This window comes from Leiobunum rupestre, chromosome 11, assembly GCF_980474605.1.
Source record: "Leiobunum rupestre chromosome 11, qqLeiRupe1.1.hap1, whole genome shotgun sequence".
Classification (NCBI taxonomy): domain Eukaryota; kingdom Metazoa; phylum Arthropoda; class Arachnida; order Opiliones; family Sclerosomatidae; genus Leiobunum; species Leiobunum rupestre.
Genome location: NC_143394.1, coordinates 31,789,638 through 31,816,966, shown reverse-complemented (window position 1 = coordinate 31,816,966; position 27,329 = coordinate 31,789,638). Strand labels below are relative to the sequence as shown.

Sequence of the window (27,329 nt, the reverse complement as noted above, 5' to 3'; positions counted from 1 at the left end):
ATCCGACAATGTAGTTAACGTTTTTCTCGTCTCTAATATTATAAAAATTTTAATTTTAGCTAAATCCGTCACTTTCGGACAAGACGTGGACTACGCCACGGAAACTCCGTTAATGTTCTCTCGCTGTAGCTCTATGGGATCTCTAAATAGTTTTGATCAACATTCCATCCACGATGATAGGAGCTCAATCGTTAGTGATTTCAGGTTTGTATAGCGCTCAGCGTGTCGTTACTTTATCTTGTAGAATTTGGAAAGACTTCAAGATTTTCTTTTATTTTCTAGTCGTCGAGCTAGCGAGGTAGTGTCGCCGAGCGATCTACCCGACTCCCCGAGTCAAACGATGCCCACCAGCCCCAGAAGAATTAAACACGGGCCCGCATTCAGTTTCTCAAACAAATGTGATAATAGCGGTTCGACGGCGAGAGTTTTCGGTAGTCACGGGTCGCCTCTCAAATTGGTAAACGAGGTTCACCAGGAAGAAGTAGAGGAGGACTCCAAGAAAGTTTTCGCCGAAGAAGGTACCCCCGTTCAATTCTCCAGAGGAACCAGCCTTAGTTCGTTGACGATAAATGACGAAGAGAAGGTTTCGATTCGAAGCAAAGTCCCGCGACGGGTATCCCGCAAAGACCGCGATCCGTCGGAGGAATCGAACAAGTTGGAAGATAAGGAATTGGACGAGGTGACCAGAGGTTCCAGTCTTATTCAGGATCAGGTTAACGAAGAAGTATCGGACACCGACACGAATGACGAGGACCTCCTGAATGCCTGCATCATTTCCGGAATGCCCAACAGTCGCAATGAAAACAATAACACTCCCAAAATCAAGGGGATCTTGCCAACTGGAATTCCAGTACCGGTCGTTAATGGCCAGCCAGTCCCTTTGAAACCAATACGTTCAGTGACTGGTAGACCCAAATCCGAACCCAACATGGACACCTCTAATAAAAATCTCATTGAAGATGGCTTCGCCAACGATTCCACAAAAGTTTACAAGACGGAAGGTACTCCGGGTCTATCTCACGCCACTTCCCTGAGCGATTTAAGCATGGTTTCTGGAATGGACAACCAAAACGCTTCGCCGATAGTCAATGGCGAATATCGCTCGGACAGTAGCGCCAGTTCAGCCTGCGACGATAACGAGAACCTTCTACAGCAATGTATTCAATCCGGAATGCCGAAGTCGAAAATCCCGGTCTTGCCAAAAACGAGTAACTTGAGTCAGAGCTTGGACGCTGGGAAAATGGACAATTCCTGCAACAAATTCCGATCCATGTTACCGGTTCGAATGTCGGCTTCGGAGTATAGGGTGGAAGGTGACGGCACAAGCTCTTCGGACGAGCAACAGCATCAAAATCAGTGTCAGAAGAGGCAGCAGGCTCCTCTTCACAATTGCGGCTTTAACCATGGCTGGAACAAACCTTCCTTGGAGCATCACAGCGTCTCCAATCTGAAAAAAATGAAGAGAGCTTCTTCGGCGGAGAGGCGATCCCAATTGGCTACTGCCGCTATACGGCCTTTGCCGCCTCAGCCTGACCAGTTAAAGAGGCACAGCAGCTACACCCCGGACTCGTGCGATTCTCCCAGGACCTATCAAGTGGAAGGAACCCCTCTCGCTTTCTCCAGAAACGATTCTTTTAGCTCGCTGAGCTGCGAGGATTTGAATCTCAGAGAAAGGAACGAACAAGGGACCACGGATGAAGGTCAATATCTACTTTATACGTACATATAAGCATGTTTTAATTTCTAAATTTGACGCTAGTGTACATTACTTAAACTTCTATCTTAATTTACCGAGACTTACGCTTGATATTTCCCGCTTTTACTCCTCAAATAGGAAATAAGAAATTCCAGTCGAACATTCCCACGCTATTCAATCGGTCGATGGTCTCGTCGACACACTCTGACTCGTCGCAAGATGGGCGCCCCTTCAGCAGTTCCACTCCCAACCAGAGCCCTTCCAAATTCGCTCCTACCGCCGTAGCCGCTGCCGAATCGAATCGGCAACCACCGGCCGAGGCCAAGCAATCTTTCTTAGTCGAAGGTACTCCCCTTTGCTTTTCTCGAAATAGTTCACTCAGTTCATTGAGTGTGGAATCTCTAGACGAGCCGTCGACCTCGGAGCAAGCCCTGCTCGAAGAATGCATCAATTCGGGAAAACCGAAGGATAGCCCCAAGGGCAAGAGCCGAAAGTCTCGAGCTAAAGGAGGCATCCCGGTCCTCTGCAAACCCTTCCGTCTGGAGGAGAGAACGCCATCCGCTTCACCTCATAGCAGCCCCAGATTAGGCAACCACCAATCGAACCACAGATACCAAGGCGCCGAAGAATGTGAAGAAAAAATCAAAGAGGACGAAAGAACCAAAGAGAACGTTAGCAAGGGCGAAGAACTCAACAGACCCGATGTTACTGGTCCTAATTCTCATCACACCGATGAGCCGGAAGACGAGGTTCTAGTGGTGACCATCCGGTCGACAGAGGGCGGCTCCAATAAGAACTCTCCCCCCGATTTGATTCTTTCGACCAATGGTCGAGGAATGACCGAATCCTTCGAAATTCAGCGCGAAGCCAAGAAGATTGTCGAAAAGGTGGAAGCCGAGGCCGAGGATTTGACTCAAAGCTCTCTGAGTTGCGTCTCGGACTTGGATAACGTCAAGCCCCCTTCCGTCATGGCCGATTTGTTATCGCTGAGTATGAACAGCAGCGGATTCTCGGAAATCGAGAGAGGCGCAACTTGGAAGAAGGGCAAAGATGGTAAGAGGATGGTGGTGCCCGAAACGGTGCGAAGAGCCTTAGGCGGAAACATTGAGGCCATGAAGTCGAGCGTCAGCTCCGATATTATCGATAATGTCAAACCTCCCTCCTGTATGGGTTCCATCGAAAATTTAAGCATGAAGAGCAGTTTCACCTCCGATCTCCTGGACAATATCAACCCACCCTCGGCAATGGACTTATTAACGCGAACCGGCAGTTGCACTAGTCTTAATAGCATCAGCTCCGATATTTTGGAATGCCAGTCTCCATCGATGGGCGAGTACCCAAATGGCAAGAGCAACGGTGGCGGAAATACCGAAATGTTCCAAAGATTGAACGCCGCGGCGGCCATGGTTCAAGTCTATTCCCGAGAGCTGTCGAACATCATGAATGGAGGCAATAAAAGCACTGGTAGCAGTAATTCCGAAATGATCGAACACGTCAACCCGCCTTCGATGTATATCGACATAGCCGATTTGACAGTTCACGATGGTACCGACGTCATCACCGACACGATGGCCTCGGATACGGAAATGGAAGAAGACCTGCCCAGAGACGACGAGACCGACCTGGGATCATCCGATACCCTGAGAGGTTCTCGTTTCTTCTCGTTAGTTAGAAACGACGATTTTGACGGTAGCACGGAGAACGTCAGTACTTTGATCGAAGACTCTCCCAGGAAACGAATCGGGGAAGCTCCGAAGCTGGAAACGACGATGGAGGAATCTGGCTCTCCCCAAAGCGACGAGGATTCCTTCAGAAGGAAGCTGGGAGCCGATACACTTTTGCGAGAAATAAACGAATGCGAATTGATTCACGAAATGAAGAAGGAATCTCCGGGTTGCCAAGAAAAGATGGATTTAACCGCCGAAGAGTTCCAAAAATTGCAGGATGACGCCAACAGGTTGGCTTCCAATTTGCACCAGTTGGGCAACGTCCCCCTGTCGGACGAAGAGGACATTTTCAGTTTGACCGGCGGCAACTCGGAAAAAATGTTGGACGACGAGACGATTTCGCTCGTCTCCAACGAATCGGATCACGAAATCGAGGACAGTGACGACGAAATCAATAACGCAACATATCAGGTGTCGCCACGACAAGCGCGAATCGTCAAACCCGTCATCCGCGACTCAGCGGCTAAAAGAAGCGCTTCCTCTCTGCCCAAGCCCTCGCATCCTATCAAAGGTAAGGACTCTAGTCTTCTCTATAATAGAAACTCCTCTAGCAGTGCACCGCGAACGAAAGCCAAAGAAACACCTCCTGTTCCTAATCCCGCTTTTAAAGAAACCGTAGGCCTAACTTCGGGTTCTGTGAAACCCACCAGGGCGTCGGCAGTGAGAAGTCACGCTGCCTCCGCCATCCACTGCGCTTACCGTGCCGTCAGACCGCCCATCCCCATCCGGAAGACGTCCCCGAAACGGCCCGAGGAGACCGCTTTGACCGTCGCGAGGCCGCCTCCTTCCGTCAGGAAATCCGCGCCACCCGAAGTCCCGCCGAAACCCAAATTCGATACGAACACTTTCACTCGACCGAAAGACAAATCCAGCGACCGGAAGAAGATCGAACCCACCCAGGATTTACCGACGGTTGATCCGGACGCCGACGAGAACCGACCTAAATTGGTCAAACAAGGGACATTCACCAAAGACTCTCCCACGCATACCGCCGCTCCCAAAGTAGGCTCTCCTACCACCACCACCGGCCCGGAGCGCAAACGATCCTCGGACCCGTCACCCGGGGCTTCGTCTCTTCCAGACTCTCGTCACTATCAAGAAACGAGCCCCGGCAGATCAGTCGGCGGTAATCAACACAATCGGCGCATGTCTTACGGAGGAACTTCCGGTTCCGGCTTACAAAACGCTTCGATGGGGATGAGACGCAACAACAGCGGTTTGAACTTGAGAAAGGACCCGTCCCCCGTGGCCAACGGAGGGATGAAGAACTCGGCCAGCAGTCGAAGTTTGACCCGGCAAGATGACGTTGGTAACTCCAGTCGACCACTCGCTAAAACTAAACGAAGTCCCAGCTCTTCCAGTTTAGGAAGTCGGGAGTCGCCGATTGGTGGCAGCAACGTCAGTCTCGCTTCGACTTCCTCTTCCGGAATCCGGAAGAAGGAAGTGACCAGTAAGATCGCTTCCATTTGGAAGAAAGGAAACAAAACCGACCGTTCTCCGCCTCGATTCGATAGCGCACCGGGTGCTTCCGCTCGAAGCAGAAACGCCCCATCGACGGCGGTCAAGGCCAAAATAGTCAAGCCAGTAACGGTACCAAGGAACAGTCGCTTGTAAACACGGACCTAGTCTTAGGTCTGCCAGCGTTTATACCTCTCGAAAAAGGACTTACGTACGTGGAGCTCTTCGAGAAGATGAGGATGTTGATGATAATATGATGTTGATGGCTGTCGCGTTTTTGTGATTTGTTATTTCGAACTACAAATGGCAGCTTTGGGGAAAACTTTCACGTAATATTCTAGTCGTCAAAATAAAGAAACCAAATGTTATATTTCAATCACAATTATCTTTGATAATTCGGTATTTGTTTTCAAGGGCCATTTTTACGACTCGTAAAAAAAATTGTTTGGATCAAAATAACCCCTTATAATTTCAAATTGTCAGGCATTTATGTGATGTCCGATTTTCGTGTAGTTCGAAACCATTTTTTATCCAACTCACTATTCGTTTATTTAAAAAAAAATGTTGAATTGAAATGTAATTGTTAAAGGACACATTTTAAAAAGAAAATCATTCCATATTATCAGCTCTCAAATATTTCAAAAATTATAGAAAATTAATGTCCTTCTAACAAAATATAAGCTTTGAGAAAACAAGAAACCAAAGTTTTAAGTTGTCGAATTATTTTAGGTATCGTATAAGTTTTCTCCAGAAAGTACTTCTGGTTTTCCCCTCTCTACGAAATTTTGTATATATTAGGTTATTTTTCTAATTAAAACCAAGTGAAAAGGTACCGCTACTCCGACTTTCGGATGGATAAAGTTGGTGATAAGCGATCTACTATCTATTCCAACACTTTCAAAAGAACCAGGGTTGGGCCGAACCAAAAATCATTGTTATTTATTTATTTCACTTAAAACAATTATTACGTTTTTAGCTCGTTTCAATTTGGAACTTTTAAGCCCAAACCCCGGTAGTAATTTGTTTAAAATTTAAAAGTAAAATAATTACTTTTGTTAGGATAAAATGTTTTGATGAAGAAATTTTGTAAGTCTCTCTAAATAATGTAAATAGTTCATCTGTATCATAAGAAAAAAACACTTAAGCGGAATATCTAACGATGGAGCATTTTCTGAGAAGGAAATACGAAGAAAACGCATGACTGGTTCCTCTAAATACAGCCGTTTATTTACTCGAACGGCGAAAAATAAATAAAGTCGTAGTATATAAAAGATGTGTACATGTAGCTTATAGTTTGAGCGTTTATTTATGTTTCTTGTAAAAAATATCGAGTCTATAGTTAATTTTTTTTGGCTTTATAGTCAATAAAGATAATTCATACAGGTATGTAATTTTGCTGTGTTAATCATTAATTACGTTTATTTTTTAAACACTGATGCTTCTCGTAAAAATTTTCTAATTTGAGTATAGAGCATATATCGCCGGTTTGATTTGGGCAAATCTAGTGAGAAATTCGCCGAAGTCTGGGATAAAGTATAGATCTAGGACCCACAAACACAAGGAGAACGCAGTTAGCCTTTAAATACGCTAACGCAGTGTTGTGTACAAATTTCATTAAACGAATCTTTAAGCTGAACGTTTTGCGGAAAGGGGGAAGACAATTTCAGCATTTTCCCGTTCCGACGGCAGCAGGCGCTAAAACGTCTTAGCCAATGAAAACTGTACGCAAGAAAATGCACGACTTTCGACATGTTGCGTTCTCCTTGTGTGGGGTGCTGTGTTTGTTGCTCCTAGGTATAGATAATGAATTTTTTATACTTACATCAAGAATGTATTTATTTATATTTAGGAAGAATGATTATGTTGCGACAATCGCCGGGCACGTTGAACGCCTTTCCCCCGTCTCCCGCGGGGGGAAAGACAAAACGTCACCGGCGTTTGATTACCATCGCGTTAGGCGACGTAAATTTTAAGCAACCAATGAAATACCGGGATTATTCGTTTTATTTTAAGCGGAGGAGCGTACTGGGGGGACCAACGGGTGGATTGAGAGAAAGGCTAACAACCGTCTCGATATAGACATTCTCCCTAGGTATATATAAATACATTCTTGCTTACATTGTTAGTATAATTAAACTCATTCTTGGTATGGGTTTTTTTGGTTCCAATAGACTAGTATTGCTCTGTAGTTTTGGGCTATGGCCGCCATTTTGAGGGCAATTTTTTTTATGGGAAAAACATGGGTGACGTCGACATACATCACGCCAATATTACTCTACAGCAAGATTTAGATTGATTTTATCATCTGAAGCTGTATTATGATTTAAATGAAACTAAAGTTATCATTTTGGTTACATTACTTTATTAAGTAAAATCAAAGTTAGTTATCAATACAAAATAATTAAATCAATCACTAGGCAAAATTAAATAAAAACCACTAAAATAAAAACTTCAATTTATTCTGCTTGTAAATCTGAACTGTCCCACTAGAAGTTCCTCGTTCGATCTTCAATAATTCAATGAAAGTATGTGACATCCACCCTGTGAGCCTTTGAATTGAAAAATAGGAATTGCAGAGTTGGGTTCAAAACTCTCATAAGATGCCATTCTTAGTCAAAGCCTCAAAGGTGAATGAGAATTTGTTTTACTGAAGTAGTTAGGCTTTGCACACTTAATATTTACATTTTTCACTTATTTACTTTTAAACAAAGACCGAATACCTACTGTATATTTTTCCTTCATTAAGGTTTAATGTAATTGAAATATAGAAGAAATACAAAACTATTCTTGCTAACATTCATCGCCTTACAAAATTAAATTTTTGGTGATTGACAATCTTTTCATCGATTTTACTATAGACTTAACATTTGTAACTTGAACCTCAAATTACCGGCAAAGGGTTAATCACTATCTGGTGAAGCACTGATAACTTTGTCAAGGTTATCAACCACACCTGTAAACTCATTAGATTGCTCTCCATTTAATTTTGCTGTAACTTTTTCATATTTCTTTTTCAATGATTTTAAATTACGGGACAGATTTTTCCGTTCATTACGAATGTTTGAAATTCTTTTTTTTCTGCATGCGGGATCTAATCTCGAAATTGCAAAATTTGAATGACAATCAGTTTTCAATATGTCATCTGGCCCTTTCTCCAATTGTTTTTCTGCTATTCTTTTTTCACTTTTCCGAGAACCCAGTAGCCACAGTTTACAGTTTTTACATCGAGGAATGTTAATATTTATGTATGTAGGTCTATTAGTATGGTTCTTGATACACCGCTGGAAAACTCCCTCGCATTTAATCGACGTATATTTTGTATATGGATATTTTACAGAGTTTAAATAGGGTGATTGAGTCTTTGATCCTAATTCATCTTTAGTGAAACCACAACAAATTTGAAAGAGTCCATCTTCTACCTCTTTAACTTTTTCAAGCATTCCTAATAGATCTTCAGATAACTGCCACATATTAACCTTTGCATTAAAACAGAACGAACTTGGAATACTTTTTAGTTCCTTTTGATGAAGCTGAAGCGAAGCTTTATATGTATCCATAGAAATCACAACTCTAACTGGTTTTAAAGTAACTTTCAATTCGCAATATTCTTTAGCATTTATAAAGCCTTGGTTTGATTCTTCAAATTCGCTTACAAAATCAGGAGGGTAGTACGCGTGATTTTTTTTAGAAATGATGACTGAACTTTTTTCGCGCATAGAAATGTATTCTAAATCAAAAAGGTCAGCACCAAAATCGTCTAGGAACTTCTTAATTGCAATAAAAAACAATTCCCGAACAGTATCATTTTTGCTCTCTTCTGATTCCATCATAAAAGACGCCATTTTCAAAGACGCTCTGCGAAGCGTTACCATTGAGTTGGGACACGGCCAACTTAGATCCACTGCTACTCGCAGCAGTGGATCTAAGTTGGCCGTGGTTGGGAATAAAACAGAGATACAACTAAATCTGGCTGCTGCAGTGTTGCCAATGTTTGACGAGTGAAAATCCCACAGTCCAGTTCCAAAATTTCCAGCCAAACCCCCTACACGTTTTTAGCCACGCCCCCTCTCAAAACTCAGCGGAAAACATGCCAAATATTTTCAAGTTTCGTAGGCCAGCGCGGGAAAAAAATTAAATAAAAATTACTAATAATTTTTATAGCGTTAGAGAAATAGAAGTCTGATATTTTCGGTTTATGAATTTCTGGAAATAGTGCTTTTTCAAAAATTCAGGCCAAAAATCCCACCAAATCAATGATTTTCGCTTAAAAATCCCTTTATCCCACACAGCCCAAAAAATCGCCAAAAATCCCACAATGTGGGATTTATCCCACACATTGGCAACACTGTCTGGCTGGCGCGGGACCAATTTCATTCAATAAGGAAACTTTATCAACTTTATCGGTCTACCGTGGCGGCATCTGTCTCTAGTTGTGGCAACTATATGGCAATTGAATTTTTGCGCGAATCTGACGCGAAATTGAAATGTATGATTTCTCCTAACAAACAAACCTTTGAAGTTGTTTAAAAATAATTTTATTCTGTCAACACGATCATTTTTAAAACAAGTTACGGTGAGTTAGCTAATAATTATTTATTTTTAGCCCTATAACTTTACAAAATATAGATGGCGCCACCGCCTAATTATAAGGTGAATTTCGTACAGTCTTCTCAGAACCAGTGACGGCGATCCCGTGGGGGCTCTGGGGCTCGAGCCCCCACAGGTAGAAACAAACGAGGGCAGAGCCCCCACAGAAATAAAACTGAGGAAAAATAGCAATCAGGGAAAAATTTATAATCTCACTGCCTTTATTTGGGTCCGAATTCAGTCTTTTTACAGAAGTTATCTTGAATGCGAGTAGCATTAAGATGATACATAACCGTAAAATTGATTTCGATAGATTCGTCCAAACAGAAAATCGACCCGTCGTGTACCCCGTTTTACCTAAAATACCTTCGTTAAGTATGCGGCCAAGAAGGGCTTAATGATCTAACCATCATGTACACAGATATTTTTCTAAAGATATCGACTTAACTTTTATTATCAATGTATTCCTTGACGGATGATATATCAGAAAGAAAACTTTAAAAAAATATTTTATAGTAATAAAAATTTAGAGCTGTACATTTTCCTGTTTAAGTTTTAAGTATATGAATTTTTGGATGAAAAAATAATGGCCCGTGCCCCCACAGAAATGTTTTCCGATCGCCGCCGCTGCTCAGAACAGGTCCCGCGTAACCATGGAAACCGAAATCGTAATTGTAATTCTAGCAGTATTATTCCCAATTCAATGAGCGTTACTTTGAAACGATTCACTGCCTTCTAAATACTAGCCTTTACTAGACCGGGACTCCGGAAGATAAAGGGGGTGGAAACATAGATTAAAAAAAATTCCCTAGATGTCACTCTCTTTCGTTAAATGAACGCGGGAATTTCGAATTTCTGGATAAAGGGATTTGGTAATGTACAGCAAAATAGAATTAGTACTATATCATGGATATGTATTAATACGCAGTATTAACACATATCCATGACTATATCATCTATTGCCAAGGCTTAATTAAAAAAATTGCGTCTAGACTACAATTCTTAAGAAAACTTCGGTGGATTACTATTAATGAATAATCCTGCTGGTACAAGGAATTAGCTTTTGCATTATTCCCCAAAATTATACTAAATTATGTATGGGAAATATAAATTCATAACTACTTGAGAATATCTTAGGCAATAATTTGCTACTCAAACTCCGCCATATAGGAGATTCTATAAAATACGGGAGGTCTCAGGTTACGTGTTTACGTTATAGCTTTTTCCATTTCACTGCTCTCCAGCGCTCTAGATCGCTCTGATCAACATTTTGCGTTCCATTTGCGTGCTCGGATCTGCTCCGATCAAGTTTTGCGTGTTCCATTTCTCGCTCTCGGGTGTTCCGAGATCGCCCAAAACCGATTTGCCGATTTCGACAAATCAACGGATCGAGATCGAGATCGGAGCAAATTTTTGCGTGTTCCTTTTAGAATTTTGGGCAAAATGGCAGACCAGACGCGAAAATTCAAATTACTAGCAGACGAAAAAAACAAAACGCGGGAATATGTTAATGTAATGTTCCATTTGCGGTTTTACTCTAGTCAATTGGGGCGAGATCTATGACGTCAGAGACAGATTCAGAGCGAATCTTGAGCAATCAAATGGAAAACGCTATTAAATTTGTGGTTTTACTCTAGTCGATTGGGGCGAGATCTATGACGTCAGAGGCAGATTCGGAGCGAATCTTGAGCAATCAAATGGAAAACGCTATTAGTTTTATTGCACTGTTATTGCGTTTTGCAAATGGAACATAAAATTTTAATCAGAGTGATCTAGAGCGCTCGAAAGCATTCAATTGGAAAACGCGAAATAAAGATAAGATAATAGATAATGCTATTAAAAGGTGATGATCTGAATTGGCAATCTGGATAACTTGGGATGTGGTAAACAAATGTTTTTTCGAAAAAAATCGTATGCTTTCGGAGAATAAAAATGAGCGGTCATGGAAATGCTTTCTTAGTAACTGAGGGTATTGCTGTTTTGTTGTTTTTTTTTTCAATCTGGTTGGGAGTAAAAAGTTTACACAGTTCTATTGAAGTTGGACCAAATCTTTCGCCTATATTCAATAAAAGCTTTCATTTTCTCATTTCGTGAATTGAGTTTTTTAGAGATGAAAGCTTTAAATTATTGCTATTCTGCGCTTGCTTAGTTACATGAAGTGGTTTTCACAGTAATCTTCGTTTATCTCAGTTTGTAGTCTTTTGGAGTGCAACCCAGTGCATTGATGTTTGAGACGATTTATAATGAATAAATTTGAAATTATTATCATCAACTTATACGTATCCAAACTTGTAAATATGGCTGAAATTTATAAAAGTGACATTACTAAATGAAGCTCACTAGGTACTTAAATTTGGATTACGTACATGATTGTGATAAAGGCATTTTCACACGAGCCAACTTTTTTATCCAACTAGATGAGTCACCTTGAGTTGAGTAAACTAGTTGGTTCGTGCGAATAAAAGTTCGATGAGTTGATCCACCAAAAATGTACGCGAGAAAAAAATGGATCACTGATCCATTTTTGCTGACTCAGCATTTTGATTTGAAAAGTTGGCTCGTGTGAAAAGGTCTATATCACTGACAACGCTAACCTCTTCATTCATTGTATCTTCAAGCAGTTCTGTAGTATCATCTACAATTTGGAACTTCACAAGCTTCAACCATTTTCAGATAAATTTACAAAAATTACCATAATTCATTCAAAATTGTATGTTAAAAAAGTAATATTTCAAACTTTTTTATGATAATAAAACCTTTTACAAGTTACAGAAACTCTCTTTAAGCCTAAAAAGTTTGGTTTTCAAAAGCTGTATTTTGTTTTAATAAAATAAACAAAAGCGCGCGTCCACTGCGACCCCTGGTGACAAATCGGTGAAACACTCCTTGCTTAGTTTAAATTGAACTGAAGACGCGAAAGATTTTTTTTATTTTGCACGCACGGCACGTTCCAGTTATACGGGACCTAAGCTTAAATGGCGTGATTTCCAAAGTTAGGATCATAGACGGTTAGGATAGTTCGCAAATCGCTCACTAAGGTCGCGCTGGCGCTGGCGATACACCTGAAGATGGCGGCGAAAATTCAAACCCACTACCACTACCCCCGACCTTAAAAAATAGTAATTCTAACTTAATCGTAACTCGGTTTCGAATATGTTCTATTGTAAAAAACGGTGATATTTCTAGTAATTAAGATATTAAGAATATAGTAACTACTATATTACTTTGGAAAATTTTATAGTAACTTCATGTTCCGATATTCATAAAAGACAATCTGAAAGTGAAAATATCATAACTCGACCTTTTTCTAATTATAACTTAATTTTTAGGGTTTTTAAGTAATTGTATATTGTTTATTACATCTTTTAAACGGGAACGGTCGAGCTTTATCCAGTTAGATAGCCCTATACGCCGTTAAAAACTAAAATTTATGACGAAAACCGCATAAAAAATATTAAGTGGTTAATTTTTAATAAAATAAAGAAATTTTGGGAAATTGAAAAGCGCGCGTCTACTGCGACACCTGGTGAGAAATCGGTGAGTCAGAAAAACAACATAAAACGCGCGCGGCTGAAGACGCGAAAGTTTTGTTTTGCACGGGCGGCGCGTTCCAGTTATACGAGACCTAAGCCTAAATTGCGCCATTTTAAAAGTTAGGATAGTTCGCAAATCACTCCCTAAGGTGCTGCTGGCGCTGGCGAAAATTCAAACCCAAATACTTGGCGTTATTTTGCGTTTCAACATTTTAGGCCAAAAACTATTTTTCAAGGCAAAATAAGGACGAAAGTACGTGTAAGTATATTGAACGTCTTGTTGTTCTTTCAATATGCAAATAAGGCGATATTTGGAAAAGCTTGGCCGTTCCCCTTTAAACATTAAAAAAAGCTGATGTTATAAATTTGATAGGTATTCCTTTATTGTCAAAGGCTTCCAAACTTCAAAGTTGATTTTCTTAAAAGTTGATTTTTCGAGGTACGACAATTTTAAACTCAGGTAACACAATGAGATACCGGGTTGATTGATAGCAAATAAAAGCAAATAAAGAATAAAAATAAAAATTGACATCACGGAAACGTTTACTAGTATCGTAGGTAAATTACATAGCAAGGTAATAAAATGGATCTATTACGATAGTAAGTGGGTTGAAATTTTATTCCTCCTATCTTGTGAAGACCCAAGTCTTCCCATACATTTGTACTTAGGTAATATTTCCGAGAGCCAGGACCTGCAAGTCACTGGTTATATAGTGCTTGTTAAAATAATGGAAATTTTTCACCTTTACGGCAGCAACAAGCGTTCCCTTTTAACCGGGTAGCTTTTTTGACAAAAGAACGACGTTATGCTTACAGGTGAAAAGTTTCCATTATTTCAACAAGCATTTCAATAACTTGCGGGTCCTGGCTCTCGGAAATATTACTTCTTGGTGATTTCGTTGGAGGATGATTTATTTAAGCGCCTACTGCGTCGAATTGACCGATACGCATTCCACAAGTTAGAAGAACATTTCTCGGGATGATTTTTAATTTCCTAATACTGAAATGTCTGTGATATCTTGTTTAATATTGTAATTAAAAAATTTATTTAAATAATTCATTATGTTACATTCTATTTATAATTATATAAACGATAATATAGGGAATTTATTTTACACATTTAGTAAATGACGTTTTGTGGTCTCTTCATTTTGGTAACTCGCAAATTTTGACCTAGCCGGTTGGGCTTTTTGCCAAGTTGAGAAAACTTCCCATTAGGTGCGACTCAATTACACAAGGAAAAAGCGCCCATTTATGTAAATTTACGGTATATCTCGTGATTTTAATTATGAGGAAAAAACCTTTTTAGTAAGTAACTTTGCATATGAAGGGACTTTCGGGAATATTCCATTCGGACCATTTAACGGAGATAATGTAGTAGCCCGGTTCTACGACCTCGTACATGACTTCGTAGCAGTTTTCGCCCATGTAGGAGACCACCACTTCGGACACGTCGTGATCCCCCGGACCTTGGACGCTGACGGTCAAGCAGCCTTTACCCGCGCCCTCCGTACAGACCTGAAATAAAAGGTTCAGATTAAATGGAAACAAAATACCTTTATATTTAGAAGAAAATAGAGGTGTTGTACACTTAAGCGGGGATACATACATCAACTTGATTATTGACGTATCCTCAAATTGAAGAATAAATAAGTATCCTCAAATTGAAGAATAAATAAGTATCCTCAAATTGAAGAATAAATATCTTCAAATTGAAGAATAAATATCTTCAAATTGAAGAATAAATATCTTCAAATTGAAGAATAAATATCTTCAAATTGAAGAATAAATATCTTCAAATTGAAGAATAAATATCTTCAAATTGAAGAATAAATATCTTCAAATTGAAGAATAAATATCTTCAAATTGAAGAATAAATATCTTCAAATTGAAGAATAAATATCTTCAAATTGAAGAATAAATATCTTCAAATTGAAGAATAAATATCTTCAAATTGAAGAATAAATATCTTCAAATTGAAGAATAAATATCTTCAAATTGAAGAATAAATATCTTCAAATTGAAGAATAAATATCTTCAAATTGAAGAATAAATATCTTCAAATTGAAGAATAAATATCTTCAAATTGAAGAATAAATAAGTATCTTCAAATTGAAGAATAAATAAGTATCTTCAAATTGAAGAATAAATAAGTATCTTCAAATTGAAGAATAAATAAGTATCTTCAAATTGAAGAATAAATAAGTATCTTCAAATTGAAGAATAAATAAGTATCTTCAAATTGAAGAATAAATAAGTATCTTCAAATTGAAGAATAAATAAGTATCTTCAAATTGAAGAATAAATAAGTATCTTCAAACTGAAGAATAAATAAGTATCTTCAAACTGAAGAATAAATAAGTATCTTCAAACTGAAGAATAAATAAGTATCCTCAGCCTGAAGAATAAATAAGTACCCTCAACCTGAAGAATAAATAAGTATCCTCAACCTGAAGAATAAATAAGTATCCTCAACCTGAAGAATAAATAAGAATCCTCAACCTGAAGAATAAATAAGTATCCTCAACCTGAAGAATAAATAAGTATCCTCAACCTGAGGAATGCGTATCCTCCACCTGAGGAATACAGACTTCAAATTAAGGACCTTGAGGTCTGTATTCCTGATTTAAGACTAAACAAATTGAAATAATGGCTTTTACTTACCTGGAATTGATTTCTGATTCCAACCTGTCCGTAGTAAACGCCAGAGCCGTAGGCTCGGCACATTCCCGCTTTGGGTAGCAGGGCCTTATCCACGTCCTTGAGCGGAGAGTCACTCGCGTAACAGTTGGTCACGAGACCTTCGATGCCCATCCCGACCAGTTCGTTCCGAGACAGCAGTCGGTCGTTGTCCAACAAACCCGTGAACGAGATGTAGCGGTCCATCATCAATGACGCGTAATCCGGGATCTCGTCGTCGATGTAGCCGCGGTCGTCGGACATGGTTTCGTTGTGGCCGATCGAAGTCAGCTCGTCGTTCTGGCTCTCGTAATCCGTTTGGAAACTATCCACCAAACTCTCGCTGTCCAAAGAGAAAATCGGATTGTGCCGAGAAACGAACGACTTTTTGGCCATCGTCGCCAGCTTCGACTCGTTCAATTCCAGAGCGAAAGGGTCTTCTACGCGCGTCCCGGGGTCGCTTAATGTCCGATCCAAATTACTATTCCCGCCCGTTTTGGAATTCAAAATGTACACTCCGCTATCGAGAGTGCCCTGCGAACCGGGACTTCCCAGTCTCTCGTGGTTGTTGGGCTTACGCGTCACTTTGTTTTCAATTTTGACCGAGTCAGCTTCGTTCAATCCATCTGTAACGTATATAAATATCCTTTTGTATGCGGGGCATTCTTGGCTAAGTTTATTATGCTTATTACGACGGACGATAGGATATAGATATAGAGACGCAACGTCAGATAGTGACAACGTAGAAAATGGAAAAATTAATGACTTCTCAAAAACGCGTTTGAAGTAAGTTTATTATTAGGAACAGAAAACATAAAGCGAAACTTCTTTTTTGGATATATACAGAAACATGAAATGATTTAAAAACGTTTAAGGCGCTGTACCTGATTGTCGTTCCGCCTCGGTACCTTGGCCCCCTTCGTGGTTCGGAGAGGTTGGCTTTGACGTGCTCGTCAACGTTTGCCAGAAGTCCAGCTTCTGGCGGATCGAGGCGCCCATTTCCTCCACCGGGGTGTTTCTCTTATTCGCGGTGGGCGAGCTCGGGTTCGGGGTCGCGGTCGGTGTCGAGTTACCGCGTTCCCAAAAGCTTCTGGCTTTCAAGAAAGCCGGGGACGTGTCCACGCCGTCGTCGCTCAAACTGCAGAGAGACTGGCTTTTAGGCGCTACTGAATGCTCCGTGAAGACGTGTCGTTTTAAATCCACGGATTCGTCGACGGAGTAGGACGAATTCATTAGTCTCGTCCCGGGAGACGATTTCAAGGGGCTTTGTATCGGGCTATTTTTTTCCGAATTGCTTTGTAGTAGGTTTTCGAAAAACTGTTTTCGGTTAGTCACTGATTCAATGACCATTTCGCTTTGATTTGTCGCGTCTTCGTCGAGGATTTCGTTATTAGTGTGGTGGCGCTCTTCCACGCTGTGAAATTCCTCCGGTTCCAAATCGTGCGGATGATCGACTTCGTCTAGATCTATTAGAGGGGGAGTTTCAACCGCGTCGTTTGCGGGCTCATTCGGTTCCTCGTTTTGGACCTCATAGGCGCTGTTTTCCTCGTTTGGTGTCCTCGGTCTTTGGTCGGAAATTTCGACGCTGTGTTCTTTCGTTTTATCATCCATAGAGACCACCAACCATTCGTCGCTCTCGCTTCCGTAAGAGCCATTTCGACCATCGTTTTGTAAAGACGATATGCTCTCCGTCTCGTTCGGTTTAACTTCGATGGGGGGTTCTCGTTCTAAGAAAAAACCTTGGGCCAATTCTGGGGTAATACTGTCCGCGTCGTCACTGGCGTTGACGTCCAAGAGACGCTTCTCAGACCCAATATTGTTGTTTATTTCTGGAAGGTCTTCGGAATCGCATTGGTCGCCCGTTATTTCGAAACTGGGTATTGTCTCTAACTTCTTGCGTTCAGAATTGCGGTTTCCGTCCAGGATCTCGTCCCATTTGAAAGCTTCCAGGTTGAAAGAGCCCCCCGTGTCGATACCGTCGACCGAGGATATCTCCGATTCGGTGTAAGACACGGCTCGTGGTCTACCGTTTGAGAAAATTGGTCCGCAATCCACCTCCCTCTTCGGGGAGAGAGATCGAGTTTCTTTAAAATCAAAGTCCTCGCTGACGGGACACAATGTTGGTTGATGGGCGTAATCGAAGCTGTCCCGTCTTCGTTGGTCCACGCTGCTTTGACGCGTCATCTTCTTCTTGTTCGCTTCCTTCTCTTCCATCTCGACCTCCTTCAAGGCCTGTACGGCCATGCCTAAGTGTTCGCCATTGGCGTCTTCCACCACTACCTCCTTCCCGTCAATTCTGAGTATGTGCCTCAGAACCCTGCGCCTCGTTACCGCCCCTAGTTTGCGCGAACCAGTGTAGATGTTGGGAACTGGGAAGCTTATTCCGCGCGGTTCGGCGTCGTTGTTCGGTCGCGGAGTTTCGACTCTGGGGGATTCGGGTGGGGTATCGCTTTCGATACTGTCCGATGTTTGAAACGGCATCAAAAGTCTTTGGGACGCTTTGGTCTTCGTTTCACCCGTTCGATCCATGGAGTCATCGACCCTGATGCTATAGGGACTTCCCATGATATGTTGCCCTTCCCAAATGATACTGAGTCTATGTTTGCCATTCTCTTGCGGAACGTAACCCACCGATATTTTGTCGCGTTGAACTTCGTACTCGAATGGGATTTTGATAGGAACGTTTTCCGCGCCATCTTGCCCATCCGTTACCGAAGACGACGAGAACGACCGGCGTAACGTTCTGTTCCCCTGCAGCATGGATCCTTCCAAAACGGGGGTTCCTTGTTTGATGGGAGTCTTTTTCTTGGGAGAGCGACTGGTGATTCTCTCGCTGACTATACTCTTATTGGGACCCTTGATCTCGATAACGATGTTTAAGTTCGTTGATGTTTTCAGAAATATGTTAAAAGTCGCCTGTTAATTGGAATCACGAGTGGTGTTAGTTGGTTGTTGGGATACGTCGCATCTTACTGGCTTACCTTTCGACCTTTGACGGCCAGCATGAGTCCCATCCCTTTAGCTACGCATTCTTTATCACTACCGTAACTTCTCTCGCCGTCTCCGGGTGTTCTTATCGAAGCTAATCCATCGGCCAATGATGCCTTTTTTTTGGGTCCCGGCCTTGAGGTGGTCATTTTGAGTTGAATTAGCAGACATATCAGTTTTCGTTCGCTGGCGGGGGATCCTTCCACCATCTCTTTAACCGTGATGTTCTATTTTATGAAATAACGAAACAGTAATGCGATTTGACAGATGGACTAAAGTAAATGAATTTACAACTTACGGGCTTCATTTTAAGGTTTTTCTGTACCATTTTCAGGGCCAAATGAACGTTACTCTGACAATGTTCCGGGTTGAGGAGATCGAACCGAGGACAAGAGCCCGGTGACAAATCTTCCATTAAAGCGCATAAAGCCACCCCATCTTTCCAAGACGACGTGAAATTGGTCGGTCTCGGAACTCCTTTAATTTTGGAACACGCCCACTCCAAGAGTTTATCGCGTTCAACGGAGTCCACGTTGAAACCTGTCGTTTAAAGACGTCTGAACCAAGTGACTTTTAACTCGCGTCTTAAAAACTCTCTAACTTACGAACTCTAAGGGCGCAGTACCACAACATACAACGTTTCCAAAAATCATCGGACTTCCACAAAGCGACCGGGTTGAGGAGATATACCGTCTGCAAGAGCCAAGACCAGAAAGTAACCAGCCGCCTACTGGCCATCTCCCTGTAGTACAGTACGCTGGTCAGCAACGTCGCTAAGATGGATAAAAGATACATCAGTCTACGAGGTAGTATTCCCTTCGAAGAAACTAATTTTCGCGTCGCTCTTTCGCTTAGCACGCTTACCACATACCGTTTTTATCATGTTTACCCCTTTACTCAAGTTAAAAGCTACTCCACTAATCATAATTCTGCGCGCTTGGCTTATTTTGATTACGGTAAAGAGCTGAGCGTTCACGTTCCTTTCGCAAGCTTTCACTTATCAAATATACTACGGGGAAAACATCGCGGTGTAGTTACATCGTACAGGTAAAAATTTGATTTTAACAACCAGCGCCAAAAATACGCGAAAGCGGCGCTATAAGGAAATCTTAACTCGAGATAGAAGTACATTTTTCGGCTATTAACTCACCCTGACCTCTACTCGTTCGTTTCCCGGTTACTTTGGTACCCTCCATGTCGGAATAAGGGTACGTTAAATTAGAAATAAATCCCTCAAATTGGACTGGTATTTCTCCTCCGCGTCAAAGGTCTTCTCGCCATTCGGGCCTTTTTTTTAAAACTCGAAACGGCGATGTAACATTTTTATTCGAGTCTATTTTCGCGACGACTTCGACGTACGAAAGGCCGGTTGTTTTTTCCCTTTTCCGTTCAAGGTTGTAGTGGCTGCATCCTCGTTTGCTCGTCGCGACTAACTCACTCTCCCCTTCAATGTCTCTTAGCTGGTTCCACTACGGAGTTAACGCGCGCCGACAACAGTAAATCCAATTTGAAGCAATTTCCAAAAGAGCAGCCAGTACTCGCTTATTGCGGTTTCTATATTTTGTAAATTTTGTCGGGCTTCTTAGTTGAACTAATTCCGCGCTGTTTTACCGTTAGAAGCGAACGACTCGGCTATTCGCGTACGCTATTAGCAGCTGCATTTATGCCGTACAAGTACCTACACAGCGACGTTAGTCACACGCGCACTCGTAAAAATATCAAAGTTTGTTTTTTCTCTAACATCGAAAACTCGTACATTTCGCTCTTATTTCGTGTAGCGTTTACCCTTTTTCGCGTTTAGCTAAGCTTTTTTATCCTCGTTTGATGTCAAACAAATCTGCGATTTTTTTATTAGAGGGCTATAATTATACAGTCGAAATTGTGATTTAATTAAATTAATAAGCGTTTTTCATAAAGCGGTCGTATTAGTTATTAAATACCGGTATAAATACCGATAAATGTTCTTAAAACGTGATAAAATGTGTGAAATTCACGCTGTACTTTAATATATACCTACAGGCTAGTATAGAAAATTTAAAAAAAAATTGTAATCTAACTTTAGAAACGTATTGTACCATGAGTAATTACAACTATTATTTTAGAAAATATAGAATTTCGCTAATTTAACTTGAATATTTTACCGTATTATAGAGTGGAATCGGTGTCTATTTACTAGAGTTGTTAATTTTCCGGAAAAACAAAATTCAGAAAATTTTACGCAAATCGGAAAAATAAAAAATTGAAACATAAAATACTTTTTAAAGGTTTTTAATGTGTTTAACTATTTATCGATATAAAACGTCTAATAACAGTAAACATACTACAAAACATTAATAGTGTTACATTGTTAATCAGTTTAAACTACTCTAGAGGCTTAGTTTTACTTTTAGATTCGAAATAATGAGGCGAAAATGCCGCTTTATTTAAATTTGCAAACAATATATTAGACTAATCATGGAACGATTTTTTTTTATTTTTTCGGAAAAATACGGAAATTTTTCCGGAAAAAAGGCCATGATCATTTTCCGGAAAATTTTCCGACTTACAATACTACTATTTACCTTAAATGGGTCAGAAAGTTAGTACGCGACACGTTATCGTAGCGGCGCATGTGAGAATTTTCCCATCAATTCACGCGCTAATTAATACCGTAATATCTTCGAGAAAAATGTTATTTATGTAATTGAAGACTCACTTTACGCCGAATGTATTAAGCCTAGTCAATGAGAGGAAATTCCCAATATCGGTTTTACGTTCTGCAAAAGTGAATTTTGGCATTATAACCTACACCGTCTCGTATTTGGCACGAAGTTATTTCATTGGCGTTTTACCCGTTTTTGACAGCTTGACGTAAGGCGATGTATGCGTATGGGAAAATATGGGGGGGGGGGGGGGTTCCCGGTCTCCCTCCCCTTTTATTCGGCATTGGGTGATCGCAGCTTATAAGGAAGCGACGTTTTTTATTTGCCTTGACGAGACGTTCACCGTTCAGCGAAAAATTTTCAAACAGTGATTTGCATTGTTCCTGGTTAGATTGCTACAAAAGGGGTGAAAAACGCTATACCCGTCCTAACGGTTACGTAATCTTTATAAATAATTTATAATTGTTTTTTACATATAGCGCTGTTTTTAAGTGTTTACAGTTTGAGCAGTGTAAGGGGATGAGTTGCCATTTTCATAAATTTCCGTTAAATACCAAACATTCAGACTTCGCATTAACATTTACACTTCGATGTTTACATTAACGTGAACATATTACACTTCGAATTTAAATTTAACACTATCCAGTTATGTTTACACATCACACTTCGTCTTTACATTAATATTTCACACTTCGAATTCACATATATATTCCACACTTCGCATTCACATTCCACACTTCGCATTCACATTTCACACTTCGCATTCACATTTCACACTTCGCATTCACATTAATATTTCACACTTCGCATTCACATTTATATTTCACACTTCGCATTCACATTTATATTTCACACTTCGCATTCACATTTATATTTCACACTTAGAATTCATATTTATATTTCACACTTAGAATTCATATTTATATTTCACACTTAGAATTCATATTTATATTTCACACTTAGAATTCATATTTTTATTTCACACTTAGAATTCATATTTATATTTCACACTTAGAATTCATATTTATATTTCACACTTCGCATTAACATTTCACACTTCGCATTCACATTTTTATTTCACACTTCGCATTCACATTTATATTTCACACTTCGCATTCACATTTCACGCTTCGCATTCACATTTATATTTCACACTTCGTATTCACATTTCGCACTTCGTATTCACATTTCACACCTCGCATTAACATTTCACACCTCGCATTAACATTTCACACTTCGCATTCACATTTATATTTCACACTTCGCATTACATTTATATTTCACACTTCGCATTCACATTTATATTTCACACTTCGTATTCACATTTCACACTTCGTATTCACATTTCACACTTCGTATTAACATTTCACACTTCGCATTCATATTTATATTTCACACTTCGCATTCACATTTATATTTCACACTTAGAATTCATATTGATATTTCACACTTAGAATTCATATTTATATTTGACACTTAGAATTCATATTTATATTTCACACTTAGAATTCATATTTGTATTTCACACTTAGAATTCATATTTATATTTCCCACTTAGAATTCATATTTATATTTCACACTTCGCATTAACATTTCACACTTCGCATTAACATTTCACACTTCGCATTAACATTTCACACTTCGCATTAACATTTCACACTTCGCATTCACATTTATATTTCACACTTCGCATTCACATTTATATTTCACACTTAGAATTCACATTTATATTTCACACTTAGAATTCACATTTATATTTCACACTTAGAATTCACATTTATATTTCACACTTCGCATTCACATTTCAAACTTCGCATTCACATTTCACACTTCGCATTAACATTTCACACCTCGCATTCACATTTAACACTTCGCATTCACATTTCACACTTATCATTCGTATTTCACACTTCTCATTCATATTATTTATTTTGCATACTTCTCATTCATATTATTTATTTTGCATACTTCACATTCACATTTACATTTCACACGTCACATTCGCTTTTATATTTCACACTTTGCATTTATATTTATATTTCACACTTCGCATTTATATTTCACATTAACATTTCACACGTCTCATTCATATTATTTATTTTGCACACGTCTCATTCATATTATTTATTTTGCACACGTCTCATTCATATTATTTATTTTGCACACGTCTCATTCATATTATTTATTTTGCACACGTCTCATTCATATTGTTTATTTTGCACACGTCTCATTCATATTATTTATTTTGCACACGTCTCACATTTATACTTCACACGCAACATACGAATTTAATCCAACTTTTCTAATTACGCTATAAAGCTCACGTTGTTTACATTACAGGGAGCCCGTTAGCCTAGATCTAAGAAATGGTCCACGCGCTTGAAAGTTGAAGTGTGCTCGCCTGATATAGGAGATGAGAAGTCTTAGAATTTCATAACAGAAATCCTAATTAGTACAGCCCCGCAGAAACATATTCTCTAAGCATCTATTGGCCTCGTTCTGTAATTTGAAAACTTGATAAGACTGGTAAGGAAAATTAGGATAATGCTTAATATTTCGCCGCCGTTGGAGTGTTTTTTCCCGCGATTGTCGCAAAATGTACTCCAACGAACAGATTGGATAATGAGTAGGGGTTTTTTTATTCCCCCGCTAATACTGAAGTAGCAGGTGCGACTATATCTTTTGGGAACTATAGCTAGGCTAGCTCCCATACTCAAATGTAGTTGCGTAGTTTTTTCACCTGAGCCGTATCTTTTGATTAAAATTAACGCGACCCGAATTAATTAAGCCAGACTATTGAAAATAACGTAAAAAAATATTCCATATTCGGATATACTAACCTATCGTTAGTAAAGCACACGCTATCTTTAGGTAATCCAAAAACTCCAGTTCTGAAAGTTTTAATAAAGCTTTAAATTAATGTTGGAAACTACTAATTAATAATTTGTATTATTTTTAATTTAAGTTTTATATTACAATTTATTCTATTTTTGGGTGCATCGGAACATTTAGGGAAGGAATCTTAAAATAATTTGCAAGAAACTTACCTATATTCCTTTTCATGTTGACCACGATGACTTCAATCCTTGCGGAGATTTTTGCTATTTCTGGCAAGCTTGTTCCAATACGCAACCAAATACTAAATTATCGATAACAATAAGTAGAGTCGATTCCGTAATTTAATTTCATTGCGAAATATTGTTGTCCCGCTCATTTTTATCGTTTCGTCCGATTCATTGAAACGTAAAACTGGAGACAAATGATAGAATTTTTCTCTAATTCGTTTCTTATCGGGACCCAAATTCTCATGTATTCGATTCGTAAGATAAGAGAACGCTTTGACGATGCGGAGGGGGGAGGGGGTTGGGTTCTTCAAGATAGGACCCTTTTGTTTTTCCAAAGAGCATTACGTATCCGTTTGGCATTTCTAGCGAGCGTGACTTCGAAAATAATTATCGCTCCAGCCCCGCGATTAGATTTTGCTCCCTCTAGTTAATGAAAGATGATATTCAAGTGCGCTTCTATAAGATCTTACGTGCCACTTCGTAGGCCTCGCTTTGATGGCTTTGTTAATGTCATTTAACTATTAGACGATTATACATTATACATAATTGATGGTTAAGATTAAATTTGATGGTAAAGATTCAATTTGATGGTAAAGATTAAATTTGATGGTAAAGATTCAATTTGATGGTAAAGATTCAATTTGATGGTTAAGATTCAATTTGATGGTTAAGATTCAATTTGATGGTAAAGATTCAATTTGATGGTAAAGATTCAATTTGATGGTAAAGATTCAATTTGATGGTTAAGATTAAATTTGATGGTAAAGATTCAATTTGATGGTTAAGATTCAATTTGGTGGTTAAGATTCAATTTGATGGTTAAGTTTAATTTAATTTTAAGGGTTTTAAAAAATTGCGTTTTTCGAAAAGGAAGAGATTCCGGTATTATTTAAGGTAGGTTGTAGTTTATCGTGTTTTTAAAATGCCTTACACGCCTCCCTTTCTCAAATTTTTGCCGCTTCATTCTTTTGGCGCTGCACGTAGGTTCAACCGCGATTTCTGAAATTTTTGAAGCCGTTTAATGTAGGTTGCGGAAAAAGTAGCGTAACTTTTTAAATACTTTTCCAATAATTATAAAATTTCAGGAACATAATCATTAATATATTTTCTATCATTCTGTAAAAAAACCTCGTAAATTTTGGTTTTGGTGACAATTCCCCTTTAAATAAACGGACTTTCCTAGAAGCTATTTTGACAAAAAATTCAGTTTGAACTTGGACTAATTAACTATAGGGGCGTTTTGGTTCTTCTAGAACGTAAAAACGCGTAGTCCCATCCCTTTATCGGGAAAAATAGGCAGCGACTGCGCATGTGCGAAGGAGTCAGCCATGTTAAATAACGCCTATTATTCTTTAAACATGGTCATTCCTTTTGACACCTGCACACGTGCGCAGTCCCTGCTACGCCGATTTTCCCCGATAGAGGGATGGTACTACGCGTTTGCGTGCTTGGTATATAAATTCAGTGGCACCGGAACGTCCCTATAGTTAATTAGTTCACGGTTTAAATGGCCTTTAAATGTAATTGAAAATATAAATGTTTAAAATTCCCAACCAATCCTAATTTATCGTGATTTGTTCGAGACAACCACCTAAACAGTAGGTAAAACCATCCATGGTAAAACTCATCTGTAATGGAAAACACGATTACAGTGTCGCTTTAAGTTTGAAAATTTATTGGCAGATGTATCTTCGTGTACACATTTAATTTGAATGAATGAAACAGATATATTGAAATATGTCATCTTTCGATTAACCGGGATACATGGCCAAAATCGCAGCGGTGCCTCCAGGTGGGGTGGCGGAGTGGTTAGCACTTTCACCTCGCAGCAAGAGGAGCCGGGTTCGATCCCAGCTTGTGGCACTGGGTGAAAACTCGGAACCACTCCTTCTGCGTTGAGTTTTCAAGTTCTCTCCCCACGGGTTTAAGGGTTTTTCCCCCGAGCTCTTCGGTTTCCCCTTCCATAAAAACTTGTTGAGGTTAACGGTAATAGTGAGTGTAGGACTAGGGAGCTGTTGGCTCGCGTGGCATGCAGGGCTTACCACCACCCTCCTACGCATTGTAACCATGAATTAATGACTTTAAAAGTCGCTACATGACTTAGGCCTATGGTGGTGCCTTGTGTGATTAGCCTAGCTGATTATTATTATTGATTATTTATCACCACCCAACTTCAATACTCCAATGTTAATCCTGGCCACAGTTACGGGCAATAGGCTCAACGATTTTCATAGATGTACATATACTAGCGCAGGGCCGTGCTTAGGGGGTGGCGAGCCGGGCGGTCGCCCAGAGCCGCTAAAATTTTCCCATGGGGATGTATATACCGGAGGGCCGCTACACTCAGTTTCGCCCATGCATTTCGCCCGGGGCCGCGAGACCTCTAAGCACAACCCTGTACTAGCGCCTGTTAGGTAGTTGTGCGACAGTAAATCTGGCGACTGTCCGTAATCGATGGACAAAGAATCAATGCCGACGCCGGACAACTTGGATCTGTTTTTCATCAACCCTCGGGAGACAGTTTCCAAAGTGTCCCGGCAAGCGTACAAAGACGGATCGTCCCATTAACGCTACCGGTCTGTTTAGAAGAAGACCACTATGTTATCCGGTACTCGTTGATGCCTGATGGGGTTCAGTTTCCCAATCTCCAATGTCCTGCAGCTACGCCTCTGTCCGTACCAAATGTTTTTACTGTTATTAAAATTCTAATATTTATTATGCGATTTATTTACACATGTAGTGGAATTTTACCGCGCTATATATATGCGATGCCATTTGAAGAATGGCATTTTTGCTTATATTTCAGGTCCAGTTAATATATTAGTACAAGGTCGCAGTTACGGGCATCAGGTTCAGAGATATACATATATTACTGACATCCACTTGGTAATTACGTCTGTTCTTCGCCAAACCCTCGGTCAAACCTTCAGTGCTTTCGTGAGTCTGTCCCGGAT

At 39.9% G+C, this 27,329-nt stretch overlaps 2 protein-coding genes across 10 annotated transcripts in view; one reads left to right on the top strand and one right to left on the bottom strand.

Moving 5' to 3' along the window:
- LOC149922271 (adenomatous polyposis coli protein-like) overlaps nt 1-6,136 on the top strand; it is a 43,290-nt gene extending 37,154 nt beyond the window's left edge. For 2 of the 5 annotated variants that reach the window (XM_090163088.1, XM_090163087.1), the window contains exons 11-13: nt 60-204; nt 283-1,700; nt 1,835-6,136. In XM_090163088.1, the coding sequence (XP_090019214.1) occupies nt 60-204; nt 283-1,700; nt 1,835-5,037 (4,766 nt within the window). In that variant the 3' untranslated portion in view covers nt 5,038-6,136. The remainder of the gene's footprint in view (nt 1-59; nt 205-282; nt 1,701-1,834) is intronic. The other 3 variants (XM_090163089.1, XM_090163090.1, XM_090163091.1) reach the window with 3 other exon arrangements.
- Nucleotides 6,137-13,575: 7,439 nt separating this feature from the next.
- Nucleotides 13,576-24,514, bottom strand: LOC149922270 (uncharacterized). Of its 5 annotated transcripts, XM_090162576.1 has the most exons (8): nt 24,358-24,514; nt 24,151-24,201; nt 19,274-19,441; nt 18,967-19,208; nt 18,662-18,895; nt 16,565-18,596; nt 15,666-16,306; nt 13,576-14,519 (listed from the first exon to the last, which is right to left on the bottom strand). In XM_090162576.1, the coding sequence occupies exons 1-8, from the start codon at nt 24,371-24,373 to the stop codon at nt 14,307-14,309; spliced, it is 3,597 nt and encodes a 1,198-aa protein (XP_090018702.1). In that variant the 5' UTR covers nt 24,374-24,514; the 3' UTR covers nt 13,576-14,306. The 5 variants fall into 5 exon arrangements, with proteins under 5 accessions (XP_090018702.1, XP_090018703.1, XP_090018705.1 ...); XM_090162577.1 differs by lacking the exons at nt 24,151-24,201; nt 24,358-24,514 and adding an exon at nt 20,686-20,765; XM_090162579.1 differs by lacking the exons at nt 24,151-24,201; nt 24,358-24,514 and adding an exon at nt 21,364-21,506 and having other exon boundaries at nt 13,577-14,519.
- Between the last annotated feature and the right edge of the window lie 2,815 nt (nt 24,515-27,329).

What these genes read in the sequence shown, in the direction of transcription:
- LOC149922270 (XM_090162576.1), bottom strand. An exon ending in GTGTGCTTTACTAACGATAG is followed by an intron (nt 19,442 to 24,150) that starts GTTAGTATATCC and finishes TATCCATCTTAG; the next exon opens with CGACGTTGCTGACCAGCGTA. An exon ending in GAATCAGAAATCAATTCCAG is followed by an intron (nt 14,520 to 15,665) that starts GTAAGTAAAAGC and finishes CTTTTATTTCAG; the next exon opens with GTCTGTACGGAGGGCGCGGG.